The sequence below is a fragment of the Antechinus flavipes genome, chromosome 2 (assembly GCF_016432865.1).
Source record: "Antechinus flavipes isolate AdamAnt ecotype Samford, QLD, Australia chromosome 2, AdamAnt_v2, whole genome shotgun sequence".
NCBI classification, from domain to species: Eukaryota; Metazoa; Chordata; class Mammalia; order Dasyuromorphia; family Dasyuridae; genus Antechinus; species Antechinus flavipes.
In genome coordinates, this window is record NC_067399.1 from 674,657,645 (window position 1) to 674,679,654 (window position 22,010).

General features: G+C 38.2%; 1 protein-coding gene across 1 annotated transcript; it reads left to right on the forward strand.

Annotated features, from left to right (window-relative positions):
- The first annotated feature begins 8,293 nt into the window (after positions 1-8,293).
- Positions 8,294-21,796, forward strand: LOC127547010 (gastric triacylglycerol lipase-like). The gene is made up of 9 exons (XM_051973869.1): positions 8,294-8,395; positions 8,567-8,684; positions 10,134-10,332; positions 10,836-10,942; positions 12,923-13,062; positions 16,953-17,099; positions 18,799-18,870; positions 19,847-19,924; positions 21,422-21,796. Exons 1-9 carry the CDS (start codon positions 8,294-8,296, stop codon positions 21,653-21,655), a joined length of 1,197 nt encoding a protein of 398 aa, XP_051829829.1. The 3' UTR covers positions 21,656-21,796.
- Positions 21,797-22,010: the final 214 nt, after the last annotated feature.

Sequence of the window (22,010 nt, forward strand, 5' to 3'; positions counted from 1 at the left end):
ATAAAAGATATACATCTTGTCAGGTCTAATCCCAGATAATTGTACTGCTCTCTTAATGGCCTTTAATAAAATTCTAGACACAAGCACTGGGTAAGGAATAAAGCTTTGGTCTGGTTGGGCTGGAAGGTTCACCCATTCTATCACACTGTCTCCTTGATGAAGGATTGCAATGGGTGCCCTGCCTAAAAAACCAAAGTACTCATTTGTAATCCTAACTATTGTAAAATGTCTCTTCCCCACAGACTGAATGGGATTTTTTTCAACTACAAAAGGAGTAAAAACTCCTGTTTTGCCTTCAAAAATCCATCTCAAAGGGGTAGCACTAACTTCAGCGGCTATTGATCCTCCTAAGCCAGACATGTAGGTGTTTGCCTTAATCTTTGGCCAGTGACTGGGCCAGTTGGCACCTCTAATGACTGTATGATCTGCACCTAATCCTTCTAATAGCATGCCATTTATATAGATAGTGAGCATAGGTTGGTCAGCTGTCACAGCTGCTGTCTAGAATATTCCTGGATTGTGTTGCTTAGAGTCAGAATCTGGGCAACTATCACCAGATTGTTTATTAGGAGTCTGTATCAGTAAACCTGAGGCTACTACTTCTCCTGGGTAATAAGTCACACATTGTCTACATGTATTAGTGACTGAGATATTAGCTACACATTCCCCAGTTTCCCACATCAGGGTATGGATGAACACTGTTTTGTAAGCCCTCTCAGGAGGTGAAATGGTCAAGCCTACTGTGCCTGGAGGCAAGGGATCCATAGGCTGGAAAGGAACATATTTCATCTCTCCAGGGGATATCTCATTCATCCCAGCTGCATACAACTCTATTCTGCCCAATTGTAATCCCCTTCCCCCACAAGCTTGCTTAAAGACTCTCTGGGTGTAATAGTTGCCATCAGGCCCCAAGTGTTTTTTGCTTGGGGGTTGGAGCTGAGCCCCACCTCTTGTAATGAGGACATGGGGGTGGGCAAAACTGCTTCATGGTGGGTGCTGATGGTATCATTGCTCCTCCCACTCTTCCTCCTCCTGCCCATGAAGGCAGAGTTGAGGGAGGAGGGTCAGGAGATCAGGAATACCCTAAGGGCACATGCTAGGCTGTAGGCAGAATTGAAACCAAGCTTTGAATTTGAAAAGCACCACACCCCTTCTTGTCAGCAAGGTACTTAAGGCACTTAATTCCTTTTCTAGCCAAGTCACTATGGTTAAGATACTTAACTCTTTTCCTGACCAAATGGCTGTGCTCTGCAGATTTCCTAGAGAAATAATAAGCAAAATAAATCAATAAAATACTAAAATGGATAAATAAATAAATAAATAAAAAATAAAAAGGCTCCCTTAGCTCTATGGACACCAACTTTCTGCTTGCTTTTCTCCTCATACTTCCTTGTCTGGCTGCCCAAGTTAAAATCTTTCCTAGTTTTAAAACTTGTAGGATTCCTTAAAATCAATTTTAAGCCATTATATTAAGTTAGTTCTCCCATTAAGTTCCACCTATCTGGCTCTAATCTTGCTCCCTTAAAGAGCAAAAGAAACATGCCCATCTGAGCACTTGAGAACTCAGTGATCTGCTTTTGAGTTACTAACAAACCTTGCTTCTGTTAATCTAATTAAGCACGCTTCATACTTTCCTGTGAAGGAAGGGAGGCTCATTTTTTACTATCTGCCCCATTTCAGCTGAAAAACAAAAGTGACTAGTTTAGCCCTTATGATTCTTGGATTTCAGAATGGACCACCTCCCCAAAGAGTGGGATCATGAAGCCAAACTGATCTCTATCAGAGAGGAACAAAGGGAATAGCAGAGTAATTAGGTGAACTAGCAGAATAGTATAGAATAATAGAATGGCTCTAGAAAGGTTATTAGCAAAAAGGAGGAAACATGTTACAATTGGACATAGTTTAACTCCTAGATGAATGTTCAGGAACTTTTTCAGCCCTGTCAGAAAAATTAGCAGAGAATTCAGGGATTAATTATCCATCCTGTGTAAGGAAATCTGTGTGGACATTAACAGACTTTTATGAAGTGGAATGTTAAAAAAAAAAATAGCCAAACTTGAGGAGTTCAAAAAGCATGTGGAAACCAAATTATTAAAAGAGAGAGAGAGAAGGGGGAAATCATGAGAAATGGATGGGCATTTGGTTTGTACAGTTATGAAAAATAAATTGGGGAAATGAAACTTAAATTAGAAAATTGACTCCCACAAGGACATCAAGGAATAATGAAGGGTGGAGTTTATCTTCCCCCGAAAGAATGTAAGCTCCTTGGGGTCAGGGACTGACTTTTGTAATCAGGAGTGGTGACCTGAGATTTAAAAATAATCTTTTGTTCTCTGTCTTTCACAATACTTGCCTCCCTTTATTACACTAAAAAAATAGCTCTATTAATTTTCTAGAAGAAATATTATCTAATTTTTATTTATCCTTGAAACTTTTATAGAATTTACTTATTTTTCTTTAAAAATACATTCTATACAATAGTATTCTAAAACTCACCAAGATTTTTCAGAAGAAGGTAAATTCCTGGAATTACCCAAATTCTTAGGTTTTCTTAAAATGATTAATCTCCAAACCTTCAGACTCTAAGATTTAGCAGTTCTATAAACTTTGATTATCTTACATTATTTCTATTCTTGTAATGTGGTCAATGAGGTATTGTCAGGGGGAAAAGCATCTTGCATGGTTTTTTCCTCTTGTTTCTTGTATCTGGATCTGTAGAGGGCCACAGATAGTGGGGAACCCTGGGTGAGGTATAAGACCCTTTAGACCAGTAAAAGGAACTCTGCTGACAGTGTCTGGTTTGGCTCCCCATCCCCTCATAAGGGTTCTCAGCCTTCCTGAGATGTCAGGGGATGTGACAATCTGTGTAATGAAAGTAGAGTAATACTAAGTGGCAAAGAGACATTTACACACAATAGCAAGTTGTTTCTGTGGTCCTGCATGTGTGGTATATAATACATTGTGCTATGGTTATGCAAGAGTAAGGCTTAGGAAGAATTTTGAATAAGCAGACTCCATGTGAGTTCCATCCCCCTTTACTCCTCTCTTAAGATCAAGGACTTGGGCTGGTACTGAGATTCTATAGTGAGCTAGTTCAGACATTATATAAATCTCCTGCTAAAAGACTAAAGTGAAAGATAGTTCCATTTACTGGGACAAATACTTCAAATTTGAAACTTCATCAATCTTTCCTAGCATTCTGTATTCTTTGGTTATAATCTTTTAGCAGTTTTCTGGCTGGCTGCAGTTTCTCTTTTAGAAATCTTTCAAGGTAACAGAATTTACAAACTCCAACAAGATCAGAAGGCACTGTCACAGGTCAGACACAACTAGTCCATATGAACATTTGGGGCAGCTTCTCTAATTTTGGGCATCTTGCCTCTCTTTGGGGCTAATTCAGTTCTGCTTTGCATCACCTTCTCTGATAAGGGCACACCATGCTAAGTGGTTCTGTGCCAAATCATATAATTGATTGACTATATGGGTATTTCCCCATATGATATGGGGAATTACAGGAATTTACCCTCCTCTGAAAAATCTTAATGAGCTTTCGGATACTATTCTATAGAATATAGAGTGTCTTTGTTTTGTTTTGTTTTTTTCTGACTACCTTGTAAGTGCTTGCCCTGTGTGAGTTCTACATAAAATAATAAAAGAGTGTTGGGTATGTTCAGAGAAAACTAGTACATTTTACAAATACACAAAATTGGATAAAATAAGACAGAAAAAGCACACACAATTTTTAAATTATAATTTAAAATCTTTGGGCAAATTTTGAGATCCATTTGGATTCTTACATATTTTAACATAATTTGAATCACTCTTTCCATTCCTGAATGTAATATATATCTGTTTCCAGGACAATAAGAATGTTCCTAAGACAGTGTCAGTTTATGACATGCTATTCCCCTGGTCTCATGCCAAAAGACATTTTTCCAAGGACAAATAGTAACTCATAATTTTTCTCTACTCTGGGGGAAAAAACTAATATTAAACCACCCCACTCCCTGGGCCAAACCAGATATAACTCTCTACTTCCCCAATCCCTGGGTCAAATTTGAAATCCTAGAAAAATTAAATCCAGCCTAAATTTAAACAACCCAAACACTTAGGGCAGACAATAAAAACCAGAATCACCTCAATTCCTGAAGAAACCAAATTTAACCCTAAACTTTCCCAATTACTGGGTGGAAACCTAAAATTTTTTTTATTAGGTTTAGTTTTTCAGCTTTTTTTAAATTTAATAATAATAACTTTATTGGAAACCTAAAATTTCTAGGAGAAAAAAAGCCCCCAAATCCTCTCTCTCTTAGGAGAGAACCCCTCACCTGGAAGCATTAAAATCCAAACTTAAATCTCCTCAATCTCTAGGGCAAACCATCCCATTCCTTGGGAAAAACCTAGAACCAATACAAACATTAAAAAAAAAAACTTGCCTAACCCTGGAGCACTGAAAAAAATAAAAATAAAAAAAAGAAACAAGAGCTTGTTGCTCCTTTATTTTTGTCACAACTGACTCTTCATGACCCCATTTGGGATTTCCAAATCCAGTGATACTGGAGTGATTTGCTATTTCTTTCATTTTGCACATGACCCCATTTGGGATTTCCAAATCCAGAAATACTGAAGTGATTTGCTATTTCCTTCATTTTACAGATGAGGAAACTGGAGCAAGTAGAGTTGAGTGACTTAACCATGGTTAAAAGTCATACAGCTAATGTCTGAAGACAGATTTGGGTTAAGGAAGGTGAATCCTCTTGACTTCAGATCTGATATTCTATCCATTGCGCCACTTGACTACCTATTGGGAGTATCTTACCCAAGACTAATTTGAGATTCCTCTTGTGGGTGAAAGGCTAGGAGTTTTATTCCAGGAGACTAGGCCAAAGAGATGGTAAAAAGAGATAAAGAATATGCCTAAGAGTACAAAATATACATCCAACCTGCTTTCCACTTTGCCTTGACCTAGTCATAGGAGAAAAGGCATGATGAAGGATACCCAGAATAGCTAACATAAGTTTTTTCAAAGCATTATTGCTCCATTTCTCTTAATTTCATGCCTCACCTTCTTGTGTCTGAAGCCCAGAAATGAGTTTCCATCTTCTACTAGTGTGTTCATGTGACCTCCTCCTGGAGTATTTAGAGTGTCCAGTCTGACAGTTATCCCTCAGTAATCACTGAGGTTGTTCAGGTCAGGTCCACTTAGGCAAGTGGATTCCCCACACTTGGGGATGCACTGACTGATAGTCTCTTTTTTATCTCTTGGCTTCAGGATCTCAATTCTATCCTTTGGGATATTCTATTCAAAGAAGTGGAATCTTCCTTTTTAAAGTCTTCCTAGCATCTTCCATTTTCAAGTCATCAGAAGCTTCCAAGGACCTGCCAAGGAGACTTGAGCTGGAATTCCCACTCTTTACAGCACAGGAGTTTTATTAAGGTAAGCTCTCAAATACCATGAAGCATTATCAGGACATTTTATTCCTTTAGGTGATCCAGTAAAATTGTAATGATCGTTCCAAAATTGTACGACATCAGTATGATATTCAGAAAAATAAATCCCCCAAACGTGAGGCTAAAATAGGTTCAAAAAGATTAAAATGATGAATTGGAGATAGAGAACAAAAAAGTGACCAAGATGGGTAATGGCTGGTTTTGGAATTAGAAGATGTGTGTTCAAAACCCACCTCCAGTATTAACTATGTGATCTTGGACAAGCCACTTATTTTTCCATCAACCCCATTTTTCTGATTTGTAAGCTCTAGAGCTGTGGTCCTAAGATCCCTTGACATGACCCTCTGCGATTTAGTATTCTCAGACCAATTACTTGATTTCTCTAGTTCCCATCTATATAAAATGTAGTGGTTACAGTAAGTGATTTCAGTCAGCAAACAATGATTGAAGGGGGACAAGGGGGCTGAACTTGGAAATCTGGGGCTCATGTGCATAGAAAATTAAATCCATGGGAACCAATGAAGTCATAAAAAGAATAAGTATGTAGTGAGAGGAGAAAAAGGCTGAGGATTGCCCCTTGGGGAACACCCACAGCTTGTTGTCCAGATTATCCTTCCCCAACCCACCTCCTCTTCCAAACTTCTCTTATTGTCTCTAAGGTCCCCTCATTCTGCTTGTAATTTCAGCAAGAGTCTCAATTCCCCACTTTCCTTTATTTCATCTAGCCAAGCACCTGCCAGACCTTGTCATTTTGACCTTTACTATCCCTTCTCTCCAGTTAGTCGCTTTGTTCAGCTCGCCACTTACATTATTGCAACAGCTTTCTGATTGTTCCCTCTGCCTGAAGCCCTTCCCCATTGCAGGATAGATTGTAGAGTCCTGCCTAAGTGTAGAGGGCCGGAACTCTGGAGAAATATACTTGAAACAAGGATACTTACAGCAGGATGTTAACTGAGTGGGATTGATGAGAAGATATACTATGTATATACGATGATTATATAGTATACACTATATAAACTAGAGAAACATCATCTCGATCAATCCAACTGAGAGTTAACAGTCTCCAGAGTTCCGGCGAAATATACTTGAAACAAGTCATCTCGATCAATCCGACTGAGAGTTAACAGTCTCCAGAGTTCCGGCGAAATATACTTGAAACAAGTTGGATTGATCGAGATGATGTCTCTCTAGTTTACATAGTATATACTATGTAATCATCGTATATACATAGTATATCATCTCATCAATCCCACTCAGTTAACATCCTGCTGTAAGTATCCTTGTTTCAAGTATATTTCTCCAGAGTTCCGGCCCTCTACACAAAAGTAATTTCCTTTAAATATAGACCATGCTCAATCAACTGCTTTAGGAAAAAGAAAAATTCTTCTGTTTAGCACTGAATGCTTAACCCAGCCTGGCAGAAAGCTAGCTTCTTTTTTTAAAAGCCTAAATGTCTATTAAGCCCCCTAGTTGCTCTCCCTTCACTCAGTGCAGATGCGCGCGCGCGCGCACACACACACACACACACACACACACACACACACACACCCTGTGATCCAGTCAAACTGACCTTTCTGTTTTTCACTTATAACATACTCTCTGACCTGTGTTGGTGCCTTTGAACTAATTTAGCATCCCCCCATTTTTCAAATCCCTCCCTCCTCACCTCAGTCTCACAATGTCTCTCCTTTAAGATACAGCTCAAACATCATCTTTTATTTGAATCTTTTCTTGCTCTCCCTTAAATTAATAGTGCTCTCCATCCCAAATTACTTTGGATTTTAATTACTTTGGATTGATCTATATCTATATATGTGTTGTTGATTTTTATCCTCAAGGTTTTTTGCCAAAGCAGAAAAGATGACTATTTACATTCAATCTGAGTCAATCAGGACTCAAGCAATGATCAAATGGGACATATTGGTGGCCAATTAAAATCAGATTGATTTTGGTTTAAGGCCTCATCCTTAAGAAAGAAATCTAGCCAGTAAACCCCAAGATTTCTTGGGAAGGTTCAGAGGTACAAAAGAGGAAAAAATGCTTTTAAGAGCATCTCTAGATAAGGATATGACACCCTATCTGGACAGAGGAAGAGAAAGAAGGAAGCAGAGAAAGAGAGAGAAAGGGAACTTTTCTTCCCTTCCTCCCTTCCTCCCTTCCTTTCTTCTTCCCTTCCTTCCCTCCCTCTCTCTCTCTCCCATGTTCCCACTTTACCTTCCTCCCTCTCTCTTTCCTTCCCTCCCTCTCTCCCTCCCATTCTCCCACTTTAGTTCCCTCCTTCCCTTCCTTCCTCTCTACCTTCCTCCCTCCTTCCCTCCTTTCATACTTCCCTTCCTTCCTTCCTTCCTTCCTTTTTTCTTCCTTCCTTCCTTCTTCCTTCCTTCCTTCCTTCCTTCCTTCCTTCCTTCCTTCCTTCCTTCCTTCCTTCCTTCCTTCCTTCCTTCCTTCCTCTCCCCCTCCCCCCCCCCCCAAACAAGCCCTAATGGGCACTAGCTGAGCGACATTGGGGAAAATAGCTGTGTGTCATCTGCTTTAGATTTGAGGAAGTAGAATTACTACAACTGGGATCAAATGCTGAGTTTGAATCCTATTCTCTGTCATTTTCTACTCCTGTGATCTTGAGAAAGTCTTTTTGTCTCTTTAGGCCTCAATCGCCACATTTATGTACTGTGGAGGTTGAAAGAGAAGATTTTGAAGGTCGCTTCTATATCTAAGTATACAGTCCTCAGTACTTATTCTGGTTTTCTGTTAATTTGATATTTTCAATCTATGATTCTAAGACCATTGACTATGTCAGAGCTCATGGGATGCTACTAATTCTCATGTTGCAGGTAGAAGCAAAATGTGGAAACTTTTCATAGCAGCATTTATGAGCCAGGCACTGGGAACAGAATGCAATTTCCACATCCACAGACTTGAAAATCCTGAAGTTGAAATGAATGTTGTAAGTTTTATTCTTAGCAGGAAAAATAAAACTCAATTCGTTGTTATATGTAAGATCCTAAATGTTTAAAACTTTTAAGGGTGGGAACAAAAATACAGTTCAAAAGTCACAGGATTATTTAGTAAATGAGATAATTGTAACCATAAAAATGTGCTTTTTTTCCCCAACCAGAGTGAGGTCATTGAGCATTGGGGATACCCAGCTGAAGAGTATGAAGTTGAGACTGGAGATTCATACATAATTACCATTACAAGAATTCCCCGTGGAAGAAGGGACAATAATATGGCAGGTATTTGTTTACAACTATCTTGGCAAATCACTTCTCTTGGGGTCTGTGTCCCCTCTTTCCAATGGGAGAGTCCTATTACTAACATGCTGAAGGTCTCTTCATCTTCTAACAGTCTCCAATATAGAATCAAGAAATTTTTCTCAGCTGAAGATCTTGTCTTCCATTCAGTGAACCCAGATCAGAAGAAGGATTTGGAAGTCAACCAAAGCATGGAAAAGAATTAGAAACCTCATTTTTCTGAGTCAGATTTACCAGTCTCTATGGCACAGAGAAAATGAGATTGAAGGAAATTAACAGTGAGTGCCTACCCAAAATATAGGGCAAGTTGATTTTCCAGGTCCTCCTGGGTACTCTTGCTAAGAATGACGGACAAATCTTTTATGTTGACAATAGTAGGTTCTTGTCCACAGCTCTTTGGGAGCATGTCTAATATTTCTTTGATAGTTTGGAGGTCCCAGTACAGAGCCAGGCACCTGACTAGACACTCAGCAGACACCCATGGAGAGACAGTTGACAATTGAATTTGTACCAGTAACTCATTTCACTGAAAATTCCTCCTGAGTTTATTTTAGTTGTTCTTCCTTGAATTTACCATTTCCTTGAAGACTGTAGTCTTTGTCTAAATCCAGGCTCTTGCAGGCAGAATTCTGTCCAACGACTAACAGAAATTGATAGCCCTGCTAGTAAATCACAGAACCACAGTTCTAGTCTCAACTCTCCTATAACAAGTTGGGTAGCTTTAAATGAGTTCCTTTGTGGCTTGTTTTCCCTGACTATAAAATGGAGCAGTGAGGGGGTACAGGTGCTATATGGACCTGAGTTTGATTCCTGCCTCAGATACTTATTATATGATTCTGAGCAAATCATTTAAACTCTTCTAATTTACTCCTCAATAAAATGGGAATAATAATAGCACCAATATTACAGAATTATGAAAATCAAATTAGTCAAAGCATACAATAAATTGCTATTTTTATTATTGGTTACATTAAGCTAGTCTCAAAAGTCCCTTCTAAATTTACATGTAGAAACGCTATTTTAGTTTATTTTTAATCTTGCTAGGACTAGCATTTTAAAGGAAAATCTCCTTGGTAATTTCAATCACTTGAGAAAGTAGCACTGTCTACCTGGGCACTTAGTGATTTCTGTGTACCTGTTTCTAAGTAGCTGAATACAATCCAACATGCTTTGTTCATATGGGAACATCAGACTGTATGTTCTAAGACTGAGGGGAACCATCCTGTTCTCCTAAAGTTGAGTCTGCAAATTCAGAGTTCAGGAAATATACTTTTAAACAAAATATCAACCTCCTCCCACCATGACCCAACTCTCAGGTTCTATAATCTGTGCATAGTCTTGGGACTCTAAAGCCCATGGGTCCAAGGAGAAATCTTCAATGTCAAGGTAGTCAAAATGTGGTTGCGAGTACTCACGAGGTTTTCCTTTCAGCTCAGCGGCCAGTGGTGTTTTTGCAGCATGGATTGTTGGCAACATCTATCACCTGGGTCTCCAACCTTCCCAACAACAGCCTCGCCTTCATTCTAGCAGATGCAGGTTTTGACGTGTGGTTGGGAAACAGTCGGGGAAGTACCTATTCCCTGAAACATGCTTATTTGCCCATAGATTCTAAAGAATACTGGGCTTTCAGGTAGGGAAAATGCAAATGTGGGTTTCTTGTGCCTCTGAGCTTTCAATCAAACACTATTAAAGGATTAAATATTTTCTTTCAGTTTTATTCAGTGATAACTCTTTGAAAGTTTTGCCTTGTAAAACCACCTAATTTTGATGATGTTCTATTCTAGTATCTGCTTTTCTATAACATTTTGGGTTTACTTCTAGACCAGTAGTCTCAAACTCACAAAGCAACAGCTCCCTGCAGCTACATATTGATTTAGAAAATCAAAAGTTAACATTGTCTATGTTCTATTGTATTTTTATTTATCTTAATAAGCATTTCCCAATGACACTTTCATCTAGTTCTGACTACTTTGGGGAGTTTTTCTAGCATAAGCCACCAGAGATAGAGATATCTAAAGAACAAGAATTTCATTTTTTATTCACACAAGACAAGAAAGAGATGTGGTTGCTCACATGTTGATATCATAGTCCTGATATAAATATGACTTTGTTGTATTGTTTTTCTTTTGGCAGTTTTGATGAAATGGCTCGATATGACCTTCCAGCTTCAATTGACTACATTGTGAAAAAAACTGGGCAGAAAATATATTATGTGGGCCATTCGCAGGGCACCCTTATTGGTATGCTCAGAGTGACTGAAGTCAGAGAACTTCCACCTTGACCTTCCTTCGTGAAGTCCAAGTTTTTTAGTGGCAAGAATAAGTATCCTACCTGTATCTGGGTACTGATTGGGAGCCTGAAGAAGAGAAGCGGGAGTAGGGTGAAAATTGCAGACAACAGAAGGAGCGATAGGTCACACTCTTTCTGTTGTTCTCCTGTATGCTATGAGTGTTATGCAGTTATATGCAGTTGTGTTATGTTCCCTCATTGGAGGACAGGATCTGTTTCACTTTCATTTGTATCCCAAGTGTCTGTCCCAGTGCTTAGTTCATAAAAAGCACTCATGAAATGCTTTTTGATTGATTAGTGACATTCTTTAGATTGAGTCATTTGGTCATAAGTGACCATAACTTTATATTTATGTGGTTCATAACTCCCTATGTCTTCTACAAGAATAGTTTGTCAGTTATTTGCTGAAATTTTACACAGGTCTGGAAAACAATGTGGCAGAAAACAGACTTAGAGCGACACCTTTTATCACACTTCTCAATACATTCTGATCAGATATGTGTGATTTTAATATTAAAGATAAAAATATGAAAAAATTAAGAGAAATATCTCATGTTCCTCTCGAGTCATGAGGAGGAAATGTACTCTTAACCAAACAAGGAATAGAGGAAATTTGAAAAAAAATCAATTTGATAACTTTGATTATATGAAACTAAAAAAAAACTTTTGCATAGATAAGATTAATACATCAAAGATAAAAAGAGAAATGATTGGAGTGAGAAAAAAATCTTTATATTAAATTTCTCTGATAAAGGTTTGGTATCCAAGGTATAGAAACAAGTATACATATACATGTATATGCACATATACATACATATGCCATTCCCCTATAGATAAATGATCAAAGGATATGAATTGACAGTTTTCAAAAGAATTGCAAAGTATTTACAAATCACATTAAAAATATCCCAAAATGTAAATAAAAAAGTACAAATTAGCAAAGATATCAAAAAAAATCACAAGATCTCCATAGGCAATATCTACAGAATCTCTCTGATTTACCAGTCTAGTGACCTTGAGATAAAATTTAGAAAATTTGGATGAGCCATTAGAACACTGTCAGTGATAGGATTCATTTCAATTGAGGAGAGTGAATTCAAAAGTTTTCCACCCCAACCCCCAAAGTGGTCAACTCTTTCTGAGTTGAGAAACTAGGTGGTACAGTAGATGGAACACCAGTCTTGGAATCAGAAAGATCTGAGTCCAAATCCAGTCTCTGACATCTACTAGATTAATGTGATCCTGGGAAAATCATTTAACCCTATTTGCCTCAGTTTCCTCATCTGTAAAATAATCTGGAGACAGAAATGAAAAATCACTAGTACTTTTGCCAGGAAAATCTCAACTAGGGTCATAGAGGTATGACCGAAAGAACTCAGCAACAGCACTTTCCTGACTCAGCACTCTATCCACGGTCCCACCTAGTTGATCCCATTTCTATTACCTAATATTTCATTTTTAAAATACCCCAAAGTTATTTTTAAAATATGACTACTCTTTAGATTAGTGTTGACTGAATTGATCAGAATTTTTTTTGTTCAGGCATGAACAAAGATCCAGGGAGGGGAGAGAGAGAGAGAGAGAGAGAGAGAGACAGAGAAGTAGGGAAGGAGGGATGGAGAGAGGGAGAGGGAGAGGGAAAGGAAGACAGGAAATGTGAGTGCTCAGTGAGAAACTTGCTGCTCATTTATTAGATGGTGGTCCAGGGTGGGCAGTCCTAGATAACCCCTGTAGTCCACCTTAGAGAATTCTTTTGGTCTGTGATTCTCCCATTGCTACAGGTTCAGTGAGGAAGATTTCTATGGTTGCTATCCAAGCTGCTAAACCCTCCCTCATGGTTTCAGGTTCACAGTTTCTCAGGGTCCTTCCTTCAGAATCAGAGGGCTCTATGGAGGTCTCCTAGTCTAAACAAGTATCATTTTGTCTTTTAGGTTTCTTAGCATTCTCCACCTTACCCAAGATGGCTCAGAAAGTCAAAACTTTTTTTGCTTTGGCACCAATCTTTACTATTCGACATGTCAAAAGCATCCCGTTACGACTGATTTTTAGTCTGCGTCAGCCATTGTTTAAGGTAAGTAAATTTTTTTTTTTTGTCAAATCGGAAGTGAATAGGAGATCAGTGGAAAAGTAGAACATGGGTAGTGGTGAAGATTGTGTGGCTCTCAGAATAAATGAACCCTAAAATAGCTCCACAGGAAGTCTGTTTACTTAGAAATGGGAAAGAAGACATTCCTTTTCTCTGTAAGACTCCAGATCTATTCTACTGTCTCAGTAAGAAAAGAAATCTCAAAATCAGGGGCAACTTTAGGGTTAAACCTGTCTAATTCTTGCCCATATCCTAGTTCTGAGATTCTATCCTTTAATAATTTTTAACAAATCATTCTCTCTCTCTGGACTTTGGTTCCCTCATCTATAAAAAGGGAATGTTGAATTAGAACAATCTCTTAGGGCCAGATGGGGGCAAGAACTAAATAATGAGTCACTTTGTTAAATTAGTAATTTTAATTCTTCCTCTCTTAACTTAAGCAAATTATAGAATAGCCGATTTTTAACTATAGTTGTCCCCATTGTCTAAACTGTGCTCCCTCTTCCCTTCTACCTCTTAAAATTCTGAATTTCCTACAAAGTTGATCTCAAAGTGTTCTGCTAACATGAAACGATCCCTGGTTCCCTCAGCTTTTAGGGGCTCCTCCCCCTTCCATGACCTTGTATTCATGTTTGTATGTTTTGCATGTTTATTGCATGTATTTTCTATGTGTGGCTATAGGCAATGTAGCATAGTGGAGAGAGAGAGAGCTGGCTGTGAAACCTGAAAAATCTCAGGTGCATATTGTGTCTCTAACGTATTAGATGGAGGATGTTGGGCAATCACTCATTCCCTCAGCCATCTGGGCAGCATTCTAATATCGCAAGCTTCAGAAAATTGCCAACCTCCATTGGTAGTAGGGTTCCTTCTCTTAGGAGTTGCTGGAATAATGAAAGCATAGACTCAATCCCAGATGCTATCCTTTCTGCAAGTATATTTTGTATACACTTATATGTACGTGAGCTACCTCCTTTTACAGTCAATAAACATTTATGAGACACTTTTATGTGCCAAGCACAATGCTAAGCACTGGAGATCCAAATACCAAAGAGAAAGGAAAGACAGTCTCCGTCCTTGAGAAGCTTACAGTCTAATAGGGGAAGAGAACATATAAAAGAAAGCTGAAAGGGAGAGGTGGAATAAGGGGGTGTATTTGAGAAATCAGAAAAGTTCAAAATGAGCTCAGGTTGGAGGGAAGTAATGAGACATCTTAGGAGACATTGATCCAGTCCCCACTCCTGAAATGAAGGAATTTATGCTCATCCTACAGTTAGAGGGGATGAAGACTTGGGAATGCCAGGCCTGACTGAATCTTGCCAGATGATGAGATTTCCCAATGATGGGTCTGCTAGGAGGACTTGAAGAAGTTCAAGAAGCTCAATTCTTGTTGTTGTTCAATTGTTTCAGTTTTGTCTGGCTCTTTTTGATTCCACTTGAGGTTTTCTTGGAAAAGATCCTTCTCTACCTTATTTGACAGATAAAGAAACTGAAGGAAACAGGATTAAGTGACTTGACCAGGGCTACCCAGCTAGTAAATATCTGAGGCAGGATTGAAACTCAGATTGTTTTGACTTTAGACCTAGCACTCTTTCCAATGTACCACCTAGATATCCCCCAACATGAATGTAGTCCATAGGAAATGAGATGTCCAAATGACACCATCCAAATGTTGAAGAGCCTAGGGGTCATGTTATGTAAACATGAGTTAAAGGAAAGAGATTATCTTGGAGAAGAGCAGAATTGGGATGCTGGACAAGCATGATTGTTAAGAGCTATGCCTAAGTGTGAAGGGGCAGGGCAATTCTCCAAAATCCCACACAGGTGTGAATCATAACAACCCTGAAGAAATTGCAAATCAGCCTTTACTGACACAGATGTTGCTTGTGGATTGGGAATGAAGTAAATTGGAAGGAAGAGGATGGAGGTCAGACAATATACCTGCCTTTCAGTCTTCTTGTATCATTATCACCTTCTCACATGAAGGTATCTATTCTGCTGGTCAGAATTAGATCGCCAACAGCCACTGCTCCCATTACAAATGGCGCCCAAACAGGGACACAAGAAACAAAGAAGCAGCAGTGACCTGTTCATGACTGGGCTCCTCCTAGGAGAGTTCCTTTGGTGACCCATGGGGAAGGAAAGGGAGAAGAGACCTGGTAAGACTTTTTCTGTTGGGGTAATTAAAATGAGTCAACACATCCAAGGGCTGAGCCAGGAGACTGATGAGAGACCTATGAAAAATGCCTACAATGCCTACTCTGACTACAATCCTACTTCTCCATTTGTCAGAAAGTTTGCCTCCATTACATCTCACGAGATTTAACACCTGCTATAGCATCTCACCTTGCAACCATCCAGAGGAATAGACTTGACAGATGGAAAAGACTTTGACAGTGCTGTTTGCATTCCTTTGCATGCGGACTCAAATAATGGCAGCACAAACTTACTGACCATGCTGTTGGGGGAAAAAACAATTTTGTTCTCATAAAACGAAAAACAGGGAATTGTTGAGGAGCAAACCTTAGTGTGAAGAGGCAGGTCAATTTTCAGAGAGCCTACACAGCTGTGAATCATAACACCTCTGAAGGAATTGCAAATCACCCTTACTGATACAGATGTTGCTTGTGGATTGGAAATGAAATAAATTGGAGGCAAGAGAGAAGAAAAGAGGTCAGAGAATGCAACTGCTTTTCAGTCTCCTTGTATCATTATCATCCTCTCATATGAAGGGTTCTATTGCCCTGGTCAGAACTGGATCCCAGCAGCCACTAGCCAGTTTCATCCTTAACATTTGATAACTTGTATCTGAAATTCTTTCATTGGAAAGAAGATTAGATTTATTCTTCTTGGCATCATGAGGCAAAATTTAAATTGGTAGCAGGAGCAGCAGGGTGCAATGGAGAAATAATAGCAACCTAATGACAGTAAAAATACTAGAATTTGTATCATACCATAGTGTTTGCAAAGTACTCTTACCTATCCATCCATCCATCTATCTATCATCAGTCTGTCTATCTAGTTATCCATCCATCCATCTGTTCATCCATCCATCCATCCATCTATTTATCTGTCTGTCTATCCAGCTACCTATCGAAATAAAATCTCTTATCCTCACAACAGCCCAGAGAGAAAAGGTGAAATTGTTATCTTCATTATGCACATGAGGAAACTGACACCAAAGAAACAATAAAAGAAAAAGGAAAGGTTAAAAACTGAGCCAGATTAACCCAGAAGTTAAAGAAACTTAAAGCTAGTGAGGATCTGAAGTGAGAAGATAGTATTTGTAAGGTGTCCTTAACATAGTCCTTGGAATAGAGTAAATGATTTCTTTCTTTTTTTCTTCTTTTTGGACATTAGCCTTTTTTTCCCCCAGAAGAATAGCCATTTATTTTTCAAAATACATGCAAAAATAGTTTTCAGTTGAAAACCTTGTGTTCCAAATTTTTCTCCCTCCCTTCTCTCCCCGTCCCCCAGACAGTAAGTAATCTAAGATAGTTTAAACATGCACAATTCTTCTCTATATATTTCCACATTTATCATGCTGCACAAGAAAAATCAGAGTAGATGCTTTCTTAAAGTATCTCCCATACTTAAAGTCATCATATAGTCTGGATATCCACTTTTGAGGAACATTGTCAGGACCTTTTTGGTCCCTCTTAATTCCTGTCCTACTGTCATGGATCTCATGGGTCAAAATGATCAGAGTCCTCCACATTATGTTTCCTACCAATGCAAGCAAGAATAGCAGGCAATGGGCATTGGGGTACCACATGATAATGGAGCTGGGAAACTGCTGTTTGTTGCCATAGACTGTTACCATTTCAGTGGCTGCCATATTTATATCTGTTTTCTTTCTGTTTTTTTTCCCCCCACAGTTTTTAATGGGTGAAAAGGACTTTCTGCCTGAGACTGCCCTCAATAAAATTTTGGCCACTACAGTGTGTGACAATGAAATAACTGGTGTTCTCTGTGGTAAAATCATCTTCAGTCTGACTGGGTTTGATCCAAAGAACTTAAACATGGTAAGAGTGTTTCCTTTTCCTGTTCTCAAATATTAGTGCCATGTCATACTTAACACAAAAGTGATGCTAAGCTATTTGGTTTTTCTCTTCAAATCTCTAACCACTCATGGACCCCAAGATTATCTGTTCTATAGATCACAGATGATATCTCCAGAAACTTTTCTCTCCTAAATGGATAAACCCAGAGGGGTTCACAAGACTTTCTTTTCAATCTGAGTCCTCTCAGTCTATATACCTCGTATCTTCAAAAACCAAACAATTTATATAGTGCTCTAAGATTTGTAATGTATCTTACAAGAATTATCACATTTAATTTTTTTTTTTTTTTTTGCTGAGGCAATTGGGGTTAAGTGATTTGCCCAGGGTCACCCAGAAAAGAAGTCGTAAGTGTCTGAGGCTAGTTTTGAACTCAAGTCCTCCTGGTGCTCTATCCACCGTGCCACCTAGCTTCCCCATCTCATTTAATTCTTGCAATTTACCTTGAGAGACAAGTGTTATTATTATCCTCATTTTAAAGATACAGAAACTGAGACTAAGAGAGATCACGTATCTCACTTAGGACCAAATAGCTAGTTAGTATCTATGGTAGGACATGAATCTAGGTCTTCCTGACTCCAAATATCATACTTTATATGAATATACATATAATATATATATGTATATCTATCTAATATTAGGAAGAGTCCTAGATATATACATGAATCGACCAAACAATTCCTATTTATAGTCACCTGTTTTTATATTTTTAAGTGTACACTCTTGGGCATCTTTTTTGTACATGAATCCTCCAGAAAACCAAGGTACTCTGTAGGGTAGTACTCACATCATGACCTCCTACGAATATGTATATTTTACTAGCCCTCCAGAGGGCTATCTGTTCAAACAAAAGGCAATGTTGTAAGTATAGTAACAAGACAAGATTCTCTTGGTGCACACTCTGTTAGAAACACTGGTTTCTCATACCACCAGTAGTGAGGGCTCATAGAAAAAAGGAAACCTGTGAGCCACATGGAAAATATACATATGTGGAAAGCATGGCAAGGGAATAAATATATGTGAAAAAGCACATGGCAAGAATTCATCAGGCTAGAATATAAGAAAAGAGAGTGTGTATGAAGATATTTTCTACTGTGGAACATCACATAGAAAAGACAGTGTGCTCCCTTCTACTTCTCTCAATAAATGAAGATATTATTTGCAAACATTTTAGTATATACATAAAAATAGGTATATGTGTTGGTCATAATTGGTAATTTCTTAATGCCTCCCTTTTGTGATCTGCATTTGTTGTCTTCCTTTTATCCTTGATCCCTCAGGATCTCTAAACATTCTAAATCCCTTCTCACACTTTTTGTGTGTACCAGAAATAGTAGTCTAATCTCTGTGCCTTTCTCATTCTTCTTTTCTTTTCTTGAAGAATATTTCTTCTTACACAGGAAACACATTTTCTTGATTTCATGGATCACTGTGGCTACAAGATTTATGACTAAATGGCTGATGAAATGGCTTCTCTAGCCTTATCCAGATGAGTCCTCAGAAAGAAGCTCAGATTCCTGCTAGAATTGGTCCTAAGATCTTTCTAGCATACCAGAATCTACCCAACATTGAGCTCTACTGGCTAAGAAACCAAGATCCTGTTGTCATGAGCCCTGAAAAACAGATTTTGTAGAAAAATAAGTTATTGTTTTTTTCCTTCTAGAGTCGAATTGATGTATATGTGGCACATTTCCCAGGGGGGACATCTGCCCAAAACATACTTCACTACTTACAGGTACCATATTTTTTTCAATGCTTGTAGAGTGCAGAGTTCAAGATCTTTGTTCCTCCTTCTATCCTCTCCTTGAAAAACTTTTACAAAGTGTGGGAAAATAATCAAGTCATCCAATCTTGGGTCCAACAAGTGTCTAGTGTGCTTGATTGGAATCCTCAGCCTTATACATATGGCTCCCAAAGCCCTGTGTCTTTGGTCCTTTGTACTTAGTGGCAGCTCCCTCCTGGTCTTTTCTGTGTATGCAAATAAATTTGTTGTGACTTGCTTTTTTTGGACTTTCATCTTTTATATCAATGGTGTATTTCAAATTTTCAGCATACCTCAGGGATCCTATGATGGAAACTATTCCAGGGACTGGAATAGCTGGGCTCTGGTTAGCAGTCTCCTAGAAATGGCATTGATGGTGCTTTCCATGCATGCCTGGATGCTGTGTCACCTCCATATCACTGTGCATTTAGAAACTATCTGTCCCTTCTCCAGGTATCCTAGCTAGAATGGAAGCTCAGAGGAAAGGCTGCCCAGTGTGGAGTTGTTTAGAGAAAATTCCACTTTTACATTTTATCTGTCTTCTCCATTCCCGACAAGGGCAGCTTTGGTTTTCTATTGATGACCTAAACTTCAAAGGGTTCTCAGTAAAGGAACAAAAGGCCAGCAGATATCTGAGGGAGCTTCAAGCTTTAGGCACACTGCTTTGTCCATTCTCAGTGTACCAGGGAAGCCCTAAGGGGCTTAAGGATTCCCACTTCCACCATTTCCCTAATCCAATCTAGGGGCATATAGTGTCTTGAGAAAAATCAAGAGATACTTTCTTTTTTCTGTTTCTATTTTCATTTTAGGGAGAAGAGTAATATATGTTCTTTTTCATTTTGCCAGATTGGACAATGAAGATTTTTGAACTGTTCAACTCAAGGATGAATACTCTTTCTGATCCCTATGTTTGTTCCTTTTTTTTTTTTTTTTTTGGTCTCAATTTTAGGGTTTTTATGAAAGTCGACCAATACTACACGCTTTTGATTGGGGGAGTGCCAAAGAGAACTTTGATCATTATAATCAGGTAATTTGCTTTTTTTTTTTTTAATGGAGTTTTTCCTTGTTTTGTAAAGAGATAACTAATGAAGAAAATCAGCAAGCTTGATTTCTAACTCTGACTCTAGGCACTAACTGATTCTGAGATCATCAATAAGTCATTTGGCATCTCAATGCCTCAATTTTATCATCTAAAGAATAATGCAGTTGGTTCAGATCAAAGATTTTTAACTATCTGTTATGTCATGGACTCCTTGAGAAGTTTGGGGAAGCTGTTAGGCTCCTTCTCAGAAGTCTCCTTTTCTAGGAAATGTCTTTCCTAAATGACTTCCTAAATCTGAATCCTTCCCTGGAATATTAGCTCCATGTGTAGCTTTGTACACAGTTGTTTTGTCTTTTCCACTAAGTTTTTGCCTTTAGCTGAATCCCAGCATTTAGTACAGTACCTAGCACATAGTAAATGCTCAATTAATGCTTATTGACTGAGAAATATAATGTAAGATGCTTAGGTTTATAAGAGAGATTGATTGTATTGAAACACATAATCAAAATATTAGTTAAAAAAATATTCCCAGACCATCACTCTCCCCCAGATTAAGAGATAAGAAATATTTACAAAATGACCTCATTACCAGCATCTTTTAAGGTACAAATATCTATCTTGTTCATGGACATGGTGTGAAAACTTGGCCCAATACCTGACACCCTTCTGCCTCCCCCCAAAAAGATAACTTATTCCTTTGGAATATGAGCCAAATACTATCCTTACTTGGATTTTTTTTGGTGGGGAGGGGAGATGGAAAATGTTTTTAATATAGATAGGTAAAAGAAGAAAGGGAAAAGAGGGAGAAAGAGAAGGAAAAAAAAAATAAAAGAGAGAGACAGACAGACAGACAAAGGACCATGTCATCAGGAAGGTAATATGATGACATGCAAGTGAGTTGAATTTAAGTGAGGGGAGGCTGTTCAAAGTCACCTGTCTCACTTTCTTCTCCAGAGTCATCTGAGTGCAGTGGCCAGATATAGATCAGGATGACTGGAGATGATTATGTTTGCAATGGGAGATCTTGGCCTTTTGAAGCTAAGGTCTTTAATGAATATATATATATATTATATATATATATATATATATATATATATATATATATAAATCAGTTTTATCAACATATCACATATAAATGTATATTAGATATATAAATATATTGTATATCTGACTATATATATACATAAAATCCTTCCTTATACTTTGTTTGAATTAATGATTACTTACCAAGAAATAAAGTATTCCTCTGACTCCCCCATTGTAATAGAGCTCTTCTTTAAAATAATAATAGTAATAATGACAACAAAGTTAAACCAAACCATCTATTATAGTTTTTTGGCTCTGACAGTCTCATTTAACACAAAGGAAGTAGATAAAGCACTTTTTAAAAATCATTTAAATAATTAGCCGTTCCCCAGAAGTGATAAGACTTTGAATTTTGTCTCTCTGGGAAGACTCTTGTTCTCTTTTTTGTACATGCAGACGTTTCCTCCCAAGTATAACGTCTCAGAGATGAAAGTGCCAATTGCATTGTGGAGTGGTGAAAAGGATTTGTTGGCTGATCCAAAAGATGTCTCCGAATTAATTCCCCAAATCCGCAGCAAAATTTACCACAAGACTCTGCCTACCTACAATCATTTGGATTTTATTTTTGGTATTGATGCACCTCAAGACATTTACTACGAAATAATTAAGATGATAAAGAATACCCTGTAAAGATGGTATTGGTGGTGAAATGATTTTCCCTTTTCTTAGAGTTGGTTTGAAGTTATTTTCTCTTCTATATCATGGTTCTTAAAAGGTTAATGGGAGTATTTTCTTCATTTAAATAAAATGAAAGTAATAAAAACATCTTTCTCATCTATTATTTGTCAGTTCTGATTCCTATCAATTTGCTGTGTTTATAGTGATGAGATCCTATGTATTGTCCTGGTTAGCTTTCTGGAGGCTTTGGGACCAGCCTTCTCACCATGAAAATAGCCAGGTGATAAAGTACAAAAGTCTTTATTGTCTCCTTCACAGTCTGTCTCCTTGCCTGGGGCTTGGATAGCTTTCTGGAGGCTCTTCAGCC

Excerpts from the sequence above, each read along its gene's own strand:
- LOC127547010 (XM_051973869.1), top strand. The coding sequence starts at position 8,294 with ATGTGGAAACTTTTCATAGCAGCATTTATGAGCCAGGCACTGGGAACA. Across the intron at positions 10,943-12,922 it reads TTCGCAGGGCACCCTTATTG|GTTTCTTAGCATTCTCCACC; the intron begins GTATGCTCAGAG and ends TTTGTCTTTTAG. Across the intron at positions 17,100-18,798 it reads ATCCAAAGAACTTAAACATG|AGTCGAATTGATGTATATGT; the intron begins GTAAGAGTGTTT and ends TTTTCCTTCTAG.